This window comes from Hyla sarda, chromosome 3 (assembly GCF_029499605.1).
Source record: "Hyla sarda isolate aHylSar1 chromosome 3, aHylSar1.hap1, whole genome shotgun sequence".
Classification (NCBI taxonomy): domain Eukaryota; kingdom Metazoa; phylum Chordata; class Amphibia; order Anura; family Hylidae; genus Hyla; species Hyla sarda.
In genome coordinates, this window is record NC_079191.1 from 430,047,910 (window position 1) to 430,060,236 (window position 12,327).

The 12,327-nt window shown below is 42.6% G+C and overlaps 1 protein-coding gene across 4 annotated transcripts in view; it reads left to right on the plus strand.

The window, feature by feature from the left end:
* Positions 1-12,327, plus strand: part of TP53BP2 (tumor protein p53 binding protein 2) — an 81,192-nt gene that overhangs the window by 47,807 nt on the left and 21,058 nt on the right. For 2 of the 4 annotated variants that reach the window (XM_056568467.1, XM_056568466.1), the window contains exons 9-12: positions 1,553-1,717; positions 6,869-7,100; positions 9,729-9,839; positions 12,035-12,183. In XM_056568467.1, coding sequence (XP_056424442.1) covers positions 1,553-1,717; positions 6,869-7,100; positions 9,729-9,839; positions 12,035-12,183 — 657 coding nt within the window. The remainder of the gene's footprint in view (positions 1-1,552; positions 1,718-6,868; positions 7,101-9,728; positions 9,840-12,034; positions 12,184-12,327) is intronic. The other 2 variants (XM_056568468.1, XM_056568470.1) reach the window with 2 other exon arrangements.

Here is a 12,327-nt window from a genome sequence, read left to right on the forward strand (position 1 = left end):
AATGATCTAACCTTTTATTATACAAAAGAATATTTATGTACTTTCTGCCACATTTCCTTGAGGTTACTAAGATCTATTCTCGCTGTTTCTTACTATCTGGGGATAAAGATCCATTCTGTCATGTGACGGATGATCAGGTGCACCGCTCGAAAAAGGACACCACTCTGATACCTGAACTGTAACAAGCCGTGTGCCTGTGCGTCCATTACATGACCCCGTCTGAATTTTTATCTCCTGGAAATAAACATGCGGAGATCTTGAAAACTGTAAGAAGTAAAGATATTTAACAGAAAAAAAAGCACAATATAACAGCTTTTATTTGCTGAAACCGTAACACCACTTTTATTGATCCTTGTCTTAATAGTGATTTTCTTATGAAAGCATCTGGACATTTTGGGTTATTATTAGAGGGGGTGGTTTGCTATCAAAACAGCCCAGCACATCTGTGCGTTACATATTTGACATCCTGATTTTTTTTTTATATATTTTATTTATGGATTTATTATTATTTAATTTATTATTATCAATTCATATAATATTAATAAAATTCTTATAATTCATTATTATTATTATTCTTACTCATTATAGTGATTATGGAAGGGGACATTCCCGAATTACTCGTCTCGGTTACTATTATTATTATTAATAATTATTTAATTATTATTAATTATTATTTATTTATTTATTTTATTTATTTATTATATATATATATATATATATATTTTTTTTTACATTTTATTATTGACATATCCTGATTTTCTTATGAAACCATCTGGCCATTTTGAGTTATTAGAGGGGGGGGGGGGGTGATTTGATACCAAAACAGCCCAACACTTCTGTACATTACAGGATTGACATATCCTGATTTTATTTTTATCTTTTTTATATTGTATTTTTAATTATTTTATTTATTATCAATTCAATTAATAATATTAATAAAATTATTACAATTATTTAATTATTATTACTCATTATAGTGATTATGGAAGGGGACATTCCCGAATTATTATTATTATTATTAATAATTATTTAATTTTAATAATGAATTACATTTTATTAAATTTATTTATTATTTTCTTCAATTATTATTATTATTATTATTTTATATTTTATTATTGACCTATCCTGATTTTCTTATGAAAGCATCTAGACATTTTGGGTTATTAGAGGGGGGTAGTTTGCTACCAAAACAGCCCAGCACTTCTGTACATTCCATGATTTCTGCAGGGAAAGGAAAATTACGGATTTCATATGATCGCCCCCTCATCATAGGACATGTCCATCTTGGTCAGGCCTGTGTCTGTCTATGATGGATGGCTCCGATTCCTTCTGTATTTTTAGCTGGGTAATTGTTAGGTGTTTGTCCCTCTGCAGCGCTGCGGTTTGGCCTTCCCTGAACATTCCCCATATAGGTAGGATTTTATTTATTTTTTTCCCTCCAGGAAATGAAGCAGCGCTGTGTCCTTTATAGAATTAGCATGCAGGGCTTCGCCTAGCCTGTCTTTTCGAGCCCCTCCGTCTTAAGTGTTTGTTTTTGTGTGACTTCATTCAGTTGAGGAACAAGCTGAATCAGGAGCAGAATGCCAAGCTGCAGCAGCAGAGGGAGAGTCTGAACAAGCGCAACTCCGAGGTGGCCGCAATGGACAAGCGCGTCAACGAGCTGCGGGACCGGCTCTGGAAGAAGAAAGCGGCGCTGCAGCAAAAAGAGAATGTACCGGTAAGTGACGAGGTTGGTGCAGAACACCTCCTATTAACCCCCGCACTGCCAGCTGACCCTTCCCTGTAGGGAACTTTCTCAATCCCCAATGCAGTGTTTCCCAACCAGGGTGCCTCCTGCTGTTTCAAAACTACAACTCCCAGCAGGTTGATGAGTACTGGAAGGATTAAGATTTTTAAATAGAAATAATTTACAAATCTGTTTAACTTTCTGGCACCAGTTGATTTAAAAAAAATAAAAAATAAAAATAAAATTTTTTTCCAGTGGAGTACCCCTTTAATACTACCAGTACTTATCAGCTGCTGTATGCTCCAGAGGAAGTTGTGTAGTTCTTTTCTGTCTGACCACAGTGCTCTCTGCTGACACCTCTGTCTGTGTCAGGAACTGTCCGAAGCAGGAGCAAATCCCCATAGCAAAACCTCTCCTGCTCTGGACAGTTCCTGACATGGACAGAGGTGTCAGCAGAGAGCACTGTGGTCAGAAAGAAAAGAACAACAAAGAACTCAACTTCCTCTGTAGTATACCGCAGCTGATAAGTACTGGAAGGATTAAGATTTTTTTAATAGAAGTAATTTACAAATCTGTTTAACCTGCTTGGACCAGTTCATTAAAAAAAAAAAAATTATAGTTTTCCACTGGAGAACCCTTTTAAGGGAAGTGTTTCCCAACCAGGGTGTATCCAGCTGTTTCAAAACTACAACTCCCAGCATGCCCGGACAGCCAAAGGCTGGCCGGGCGTGCTGGGAGTTGTAGTTTTGCAACAGCTTGAGGCACCCTGGTTGGGAAACACTGACCTAATGAATGCCAAACTGGTACTAAATTAGTCGGGACACCGAACCTGTAATTCTGGTTGCCTTTCTATTAATACATTCCCTAAAATAGATCCTTACAAGTTCCCATGCCTTGTTTTACATAATATCATAAGCCTTGTTGCTCTATAAATCCGCCTGTATTCGGGGTGTGTGGTTCTCGGTGCACCGGTTAGGAGAATGTGTCCTGCTTTTTATAGCCATCCTGAAATACATCAGATAGCTCACATGGCAGCGAGTGTGTGTTGTGTCGGCTCCTCCTTATCACCAACCAGCTCTTTGGTGGCAATGTATTTATTTTGCTTCTTCGTGCCTTCTGAAGTGTGAACTGGCATGTAAATGACTGGGAATTGGAGTAGCAGACGCACATATTTCTCCTGCTATGAATGGCATCTCGGTGTTATTAGATTAGGGGAAACCGGGGGCCCTGCATGCGCAGCTGAGAGGAATGGGGCCTGTGTATGGGTCATTCTGCTGAAGCAGTTCCATATGCAGCATCTTTATTCATCCCATGCTTTCAGATCTAAGCTTAAAGGGGTACTCCGCTGCTCAGCGTTTGGCACAAACTGTTCCGAACGCTGGAGCCGGTAGCTAGTGATGTCATAGCCCCACCCCCTCATGATGTCACGCCCGCCCCCTTAATGCAAGTTTATGGGAGGGGGCGTGACAGCCATCACGCCCCCTCCCATAGACTTGCATTGAGGGGGTGTAACCTCACGAGGGGCGGGGCTATGACATCCCAAGCTCCCGGCGCCGGCTCCAGCGTTCGGAACAGTTTGTGCCAAACACTGAGCAGCGTAGTACCCCTTTAAAGGGGTTCTCTGGCCCAAAGACATCTTATCCCCTATCCAAAGGATAGGGGATAAGATGTCTGATCACGGGGGTCCTGCTGCTGGGGACCCCCACTACCTCGCATGCAGCGCTGCAGCCTCGGAGTCTGCCGGGTCACGACTAAAAGAGTCTGCAACTTTATAATGTACCTTGTGCTTCAGTTCTTCACCGGTTACAAGAAATCTGCTTGTTTTCAGTGAATTATTGTAATATATTCAGAGGCAAACTTTTTCAGACCCTATACAGTGGAAAACTATTTATTTATATATTTTTTTTAAATCAACTGGTGCCAGAACGTTAAACAGATTTGTAAATGACTTCTATTTAAAAATCTTAATCCTTCCAATACTTATCAGCTGCTGTATGCTCCACAGGAAGCTCTTTTTTTTCTTATTGAATTTATTTTCTGTCTGACCACAGTGCTCTTTGCTGACACCTCTGTCTGTCTAAGGAACTGTCCAGAACAGGATAGGTTTGCTATGGGGATTTGCTCCTACACTGAACAGTTCCTAAAATGGACAGAGGTGTCAGCAGAGAGCACTGTGGTCAGACAGAAGGAAATTCAAAAAGAAAAGCACTTCCTCTGTTGTATTCAGCAGCTGATAAGTACTGGAAGGATTAAGATTTTTAAATAGAAGTAATTTACAGATCTGTCTAACTTTCTGGCACCAGTTGATTTAAAAAAAAGTTTTCCAGAGGAGTACCCCTTTAATACTTTCAGTACTTACCAGCTGCTGTATGCTCCAGAGGAAGTTGTGTAGTTCTTTTCTGCCTGACCACAGTGCTCTCTGCTGTCCATGTCAGGAACTGTCCAGAGTAGGAGCAAATCCCCATAGCAAACCTCTCCTGCTCTGGACAGTTCCTGACATGGACAGAGGTGTCAGCAGAGAGCACTGTGGTCAGAAAGAAAAGAACAACAAGAAAGAACTCAACTTCCTCAGTATTATACTGCAGCCGATAAGTACTGGAAGGATTAAGATCTTTTAATAGAAGTAATTTTCAAATCTGTTTTAATTTTCTTGGACCAATTGATTTAAAAAAATTAAAAAAAAAAAATTTCCATCGGAGTACCGGTTTTCCAACCAGGGAGTATCCAGCTGTTGCAAAACTACAGCTCCCAGCATGCCCGGACAGCCTTTGGCTGTCCGGGCATGCTGGGAGTTGTAGTTTTGCAACAGCTGGAGGCACCTTGGTTGGGAAACACTGGCTTTGGCTCTGCACACACATGTGGATCTAAAGCAATACTGGTTGCATCAAGCTGGATTTGCTGCCCTGTTGGCTGAAATGGGCAAAGCAGCAGACTTGTATGGCCATCTGACATACAACGCAGGCTGCGTACAATGCATCCTTGCTCTGGCGCAACTGTGCCAGGCCGTCGGACATCTGTGAACCCGGCCTTGGGGTTTGTTACAATCGTATGCAGTCTGGACAATGCTCTGTTAGCCAAACCTGTCAGCAGTACAAATCAATCTCCTCTCCTGATAGTTTTGTTTTTGCAGTATAGGCTCTTTAGCACACAGAGAATTGTTCTAAACGGACACAAATGTAACAAGAGAAGATGAGCGAACTTACAGTAAATTCGATTCGTCACGAACTTCTCGGCTCGGCAGTTGATGACTTATCCTGCGGAAATTAGTTCAGCCTTCAGGTGCTCCGGTGGGCTGGAAAAGGTGGATACATTCCTAGGAAAGAGTCTCCTAGGACTGTATCCACCTTTTCCAGCCCACCGGAGCACCGGAAAGCTGAACTAATTTATGCAGGAAAAGTCATCAACTGCCGAATTTACTGTAAGTTCGCTCATCTCTAGTAACAAGCCCTCAGCTGTGTGAACTATTGCAGCAGGAATGCTTCCATTCACTGACAGCAAGCATTTTGAAAATGGTGAAGAATTGGAGCAGAAAGTTGCAGGATGTTTTTTTTTATTATGCAATGATTCATGAGGCCAGGCAGGGGGCGGATGACTGCGGCGGACAGCGCTCTGCCGATCAGACAGGATGTGTGTTGTTCTGCCACCTGCAGATGTGCCTAAAAGACAGGGTATAGGCAGGAGGCACATGTATCGCTCTGGGCAGTCTGCCATTCCTATAAAACCCCCCTGACCTCCAGATGGCAATGCTGTGGGAATGGTTTCCTACCTACAGTAAGGCTAAAAAGTATTTAATCAGCCACCAATTGTGCAAGTTTTCCCACTTAAAAAGATGAGAGGCCTGTAATTTTCATACCTCAACTATGAGAGCTATAATGAGGGAAAAAAAATCCATAAAACCACATTACATGGCCCGATTCATTCTTTCCTTTACACGGATCAGTCGTCCTGGTCTCTTAACAGAAAAACAGCCACAAAGCATGATGGTTCCACCGCCATGCTTCACAGTAGGTATGGTGTTCTTTAAATGCAATTCATTCTTTCTCCTCCAAACACAACGAGTTGAGTTTACCAAAAAGTTCTACTTTTGGTTTCATCTGACCACATGATATTCTCTTTTGTATCATCCAAATGCTCTCTAGCAAACTTCAGACGGGCCCGGACATGTACTGGCTTAAGCAGGGGGACACGTCTGGCACCGCATGATTTGAGTCCCTGGTGGTGTAGTGTGTTACTGATGGTAGCCTTTGTTACTTTGGTCCCAGCTCTCTGCAGGTCATTCACTAGGTCCCCCGTGTGATTCTGGGATTTTTGCTCACCGTTCTTGTGATCATTTTGACACCATGGGGTGAGATCTTGTGTGGATCCCCAGATCGAGGGAGATTATCAGTGGTCATGTATGTCTTCCATTTTCTAATAATTGCTCCCACAGTTGATTTCTTCACACCAAGCTGCTTGCCTATTGCAGATTCAGTCTTCCCAGCCTGGTGCAGGTCTACAATTTTGTTTCTGGTGTCTTTCGACAGCTCTTTGGTCTTGGCCATAGTGGAGTTTGGAGTGTGACTGTTTGAGGTTGTGGACAGGTATCTTTTATACTGATAACAAGTTCAAACAGGAGCCATTAATACAGGTAACGAGTGGAGGACAGAGGAGACTCTTAAAGAAGAAGTTACAGGTCTGTGAGAGCCAGAAATCTTGCTTGTTTGTAGGTGACCAAATACTTATTTTCCACCATAATTTGGAGATAAATTCTTTAAAAATCGGACAATGTGATTTTATGGATATTTTTTTTTCTTATTATGTCTCTCATAGTTGAGGTTATAACCTATGATGAAAATTACAGCCTCTCATCTTTATAAGTGGGAGAACTTGCACAATCGGTGGCTGACTAAATACTTTTTTGCCCCACTGTATACAGCTTATAAAATGTAGAATTGTGTACAGCCTTTGGTGATTGTTCATCTGCATCTGATCAGTTCTATACAGTGAACCCCTCATATTGCCCAACCATTATGCATTTGCCTACTTGTTCCCTGCTTGGCCTGTTATTCCTCCCATCCCCCATCGTGCATGCCGCCCATCTTCTGCTGTATTGCTGTGTGAGTGTTTTTGTGTTGAATAGCTTGCCACCTTTCTTCAATTTAGATTTCATCTGATGGGAATGTACCTCAGCAGGTAGCGAGCGGCTCCAGCCGAGTGGCGGCCGTCGGCCCTTACATCCAGTCCGCCACCATGCCTCGGGTGCCTTCCAGGCCTGAGCTGCTGGTTAAACCTGCTTACCCAGAGAGCACCGCGACCGTGCAAGTGCCTGATGTGCCGCTGAAGACCCAGACCTTGCCCAACATGAGGACTTCATCCCAGGGCAAAGCACAATCCGGTAATTATTTAACCCGCTGCAAGTAAATTCCGTGATAAAGGGGTTATCCCAAGATCTCTATACCAGTCTTTCCCAACCAGGGTGCCTCCTACTGCTGCAAAACTACAACTCCCAGCATGCTCGGACAGCCGAAGGCTGTCCGAGCATGCTGGGAGTTGTAGTTTTGCAACAGCAGGAGGCAGCCTGGTTGGGAAACACTGCTCTATACACTGGATACGGGTGTTGCGCCGACCACTGGGGCCCCCACCGATCGCAATTTTGGGATCCCTTGTCTACAGAGTAAATGGATTGGTGGTAGCTTGCACGCTCGACCGCCTTCCATTCACTTGAAATGGGAAGGGACTGAAGATAGCCAAGTGCTGTCCTATTTAGCTGTCCTATAGCAAATAATGGAGCAGCGGCTGAGCATGTACGTTTCTGCCTTATTCGGGAAACAAGGGACTTCCATTCTCATGATTGCTGGTGGTCCTATCGGTCAGATACTTATCACCTATCCATACATTTTAATATTGGGATAACCCCCCTTCATAAGAAAAAAAAAATATATATATAAATATATTTAGAGATTAATGTATGCAGAATAACTTTCCAATTGCATGTTATTAAAAAATATGCTTCTTTTTATTAAGTTTTCCACTTTGAAAAAAAACACAGCTAGAGGTCTTCCTACTAGTCCTGGCCGCAAGACCCCCCCCCCCCCCCTTTTTTTAAATTTTATTTTTTTTAGATTTCAGACCCATGCTGGAGTCCAGAAATCTCAGACTGCAGCCGGGACACAGACAAGCTCAGCTGGCAGCTCTGAATCTTCTCTCTGTTTACAACTGCATGTGCAGAGAGAAGAAAGATCAGAGCTCAGATAGTAAAATGAATGAGGGCATGCTATGAGTGCTGGCTCAATCAGACAGGCAAGGAGCAGTGCTGAGCTTGTCTGTGTCCCGGCTGCAGTCTGAGATTTAGGACTCCAGCATGAGTCTGAAATCTAAAAAAAAAAAAGGGCTTGCAGCCAAGGACTGGTAGTGAGACCTCTAGTGGTCAAAGTGGAAAATTAAATAGAAAGAAGCATATTTTTTTAACTTATTTATAATATTTCAAAAGTTTTTTTGATGAATGGTACCCTTTAAGTAAATGGATCACATGCACTACACACCCTTCTTTTCAAATGTATTCTTTCAGCTGTATTCTGCAACAATTAGTTTCATATCCTAGTCTTTCTTATGAATAAGGCTGGGTTCACATCACGTTTTGGCCACACTGTTTTCAATAAGTTTTTTAAACTCAAACCGCATGCTTTAAAAATGGACAAAACCATACGAAACCGTATGCCTAAAAAAAAAGTCAACCGTATGCGGTATTTAACTGTATACTGTTTGAAAACAAGTGTCTGGTTGCATACGTTTTGGGCATGGAACATCTTAGCTATGAGGAGCAATTAAAGGAGTTACAATTGTTTAGTCTTGAGAAGAGACGTTTAAGGGGGGATATGATAAACGTATATAAGTATATTAATGGCCCATACAAAAAATATGGAAAAAAACTGTTCCAGGTTAAACCCCCCCAAAGGACGAGGGGGCACTCCCTCCGTCTGGAGAAGAAAAGGTTTAGTCTCAAGGGGCGACACGCCTTCTTTACCATCAGAACTGTGAACTTATGGAACGGTCTACCTCAGGAACTGGTCACAGCAGGAAAATTTAACAGCTTTAAAACAGGATTAGATACATTCCTGGAACAAAATAACATTAATTCTTACTAACTATGTAACTATGTTTTAAAAAAAAATATTTTAATTAAAAAAATCCAATCCGTTTTGAAGGTGTGTGGGACTTTAGGATCCCAATGTGCATGTGCAAATTAAAAACTACGGTTCTCATTGACTTTCATAATAAAAAATAAAATAAAAAGTATGCGGCTACAATATGGTTTTTAACCCGAACACAAAACCCTGGTCAACCATGGTTTTGAGTACGGAAAAAAAAACACGTATTGGACGCAACCGGATGCATATTTGTGCATACGGTCTTCAATGATTTGTCTATGGATACGGTTTCATACGGTTTCAACAATAAAACCGTATACGGGAACCATAGGGGATCGAAACGTGGTGTGCGTGCAGCCTTACATGGTTTATGAAGAGGGGGTGTTATGGATGCCAAGACAACTGTATGACGCTAGATGCTGGTCCGGCCGGATCGTGTCTCTTTAACAATAACTAGAGATGAGCGAACTTACAGTAAAGTCGATTCGTCACGAACTTCTCGGCTCGGCAGTTGATGACTTATCCTGCATAAATGAGTTCAGCTTTCCGGTGCTCCCGTGGGCTGGAAAAGGTGGATACAGTCCTAGGAGACTCTTTCCTAGGATTGTATCCACCTTTTCCAGCCCACCGGAGCACCTGCAAGCTGAACTAATTTATACAGGATAAGACATCAACTCCCGAGTCGAGAAGTTTGTGACGAATCGAATTTACTGTAAGTTCGCTCATCTCTAACAATAACCCCTTTGCTGTGTTCACCCTATGACACGAATGGCCAAGCCCATCCAGATGCACAGTGAATCCCGTGTTTGTCTCGGGGCCTCGCTCACAGCTGAAGTGTGCATTGTGCTGATGTTTGTGCCTCCTGTGTTTGCCAGGGACAGGGATTCATAGCATCAAGTCTCAGCAGCAGACTGGCACTGATTGGAGTGCTGTAAATGGCAACAGCCAGGGACCGGCAAAGGGCGCCCCGAATACCGCCTTATCAGGTGAGCTACAGTATAGTCTGACCGCTGCTTAGCATTATGGTCTTTTCTGGACCATTGTAAGTTGAAACCAGACTCGACATACAATGCTACAGACAGTCCAGATCTGTGAAACGTGTCAATGGCCGGAAGAACCGACCAATTAGAATGGGCATTCACTGGTAAAACCCTGTATTACTGAAGCGTATGCACTGACTGATGTCTGGTAGCACCCCCTACAGTAGAGGGAGGTATTACATGTTCTGTACTCTTTACTTGTATTACTGAAGTGTATGCACTGACTGATGTCTGGTAGCGCCCCCTACAGTACAGGGTGGTATTACATGTTCTGTACACTTTACCTGTACCAGGGTTACCTGCTTCTTTGGACACCAGGTAAGGGCGACTCCATGTTACTTTTTTAGGACATTGCGTGTACTTTACAGGACCCTGAAGAAGCTCATATCCTCTACATAGACCAGTGTTTCCCAAGCAGGGTGCCCCCAGCTGTTGCAAAACTACAACTCCCAGCATGCCCGGACAGCCTTTGGCTGTCCGGGCATGCTGGTAGTTGTAGTTTTGCAACAGCTGGAGGCTCCCTGCTTGGAAAACACTGACATAGACAGTGATTTACAGCTCCCAGCAGATCTTTCTTACTTTTATATGTAAGGATTTGCTTTATCTATATTACTTATCTACTTATTTTTTCTTTAATTCTCACTTTTTTTCCAATTTTTGGATGACATTTTGGGGCGTTAGAACCAATTACCAGGTTTCCATAGAGTTCTGGTCTCAACATACAATGGTTTCAACTTACAATGGTCATCCAGGAACCAATTAATATTGTAACTTGAGGGACCACTGTACTGTGCCGTATATTACAGTATATTGTTCTGTTATCAGCCTGAGTGCTGCGTCCATCTGAATCTTATATCCTCCATACAGTTCATGTGGGAATTATACAATATGTATTGTCTTGTATACATGTTTTTGCAATGCACAACTCTATAGGATAATGCGCCCTGCTGGGCCCTAAAGTAGGTATATAAAAGGGATACTCTGGGGGAAAACTTTTTTTTTTATTTATTTATTTTTTTATAAATCAACTGGTGCCAGAAAGTTAAACAGATTTGTAAATTACTTCTATAAAAAAATCTTAATCCTTCCAGTACTTATTAGCTGCTGAATACTACAGAGGAAATCATTTTCATTTTGGAACACAGAGCTCTCTGCTGACATCACGAGCACAGTGCTCTCTGCTGACATCTCTGTCCATTTTAGGAACTGTCCAGAGCAGCATATGTTTTGTATGGGGATTTTCTCCTACTCTGGACAGTTCTTAAAATGGACAGAGGTGTCGGCAGAGAGCACTGTGCTCGTGATGTCAGCGGAGAGCTCTGTGTTTCAAAAAAGAAAATAATTTCCTCTGTAGTGTTCAGCAGCTAATAAGTACTGGAAGGATTAAGATTTTTTTTAATAGAAGTACTTTACAAATCTGTTTAACTTTCTGGCACCAGTTGATTTAAAGGGGTTCTCCGGTGCTTACACATCTTTCACGCCCCCTCCCGTAGGCTTGCATTGAGGGGCGGAGCGTGACGTCACACGGGGGCGGAGGCGTGACGTCACACGCCGCCGGCCCGGTGGTCGTCTGTAATCAGTCCCGGAGCGAACACGCTCTGGGGACTGATTACAAACGGGGTGCCGCGTGCATGATCCCGGGGGTCCCCAGTGGCGGGACTCCCGTGATCAGGCATCTTATCCCCTATCCTTTGGATAGGGGATAAGATGTGTAAGCACCGATAAACCCCTTAAAAAAAAAAAAAAAAAAAGTTTACCACCGAAGTACCCCTTTAATGTATACCCGCCTGGCAGATGCTTTTCCTTCCATCCGGCCCATTGCAGTCTATGGACTGTGAACAGTACTGGGCATACGTATAGGTTTCATTGATCCTTCCTATAAAATCCTAGTTTTATGCTCCCCATAGTTATGGTTGTTTGCCCCAAATTTTAACAATTGGGAAAGATTTGATCTGTTTTTAAAAGTTCTATTGTGTCTGTGACTTTCCAACCTTTGCAGTTGTTTAAAAACTACAACTCCCATCATGATGGGAGTTGTAGTTTTGAAACAACTAGAGAGTTCACGGAATGAAGACGACTGCTTTACATCTGTATTGCTGCTTTAGCATTTTATCTATAGCATTTTTCTGCTTTGTCTCCAGCTCCAGACGTTGACCCATCTGTGAGGGATAAAGACAAGAAGACCAGACCCAGTTCTATGTTCGATTCCGTCCAGCAGCCCCCGGGACCACCTAATTTTGGAACGTTGAGGAAGAATCAGAGCAGTGAAGATCTCCTTAGAGACGCCCAGGTAGGTGGATGAGGTGTCTAAAAATGGGGTATAATTCTTTGACTATCGCTGTAGGCCTAGAATAGAATGTGATGGGATATATTCAGCATCTTAAAGGGGTACTCCGCTGCTCAGCGTTTCGATCAAACCGTTCCGAACGCTGGT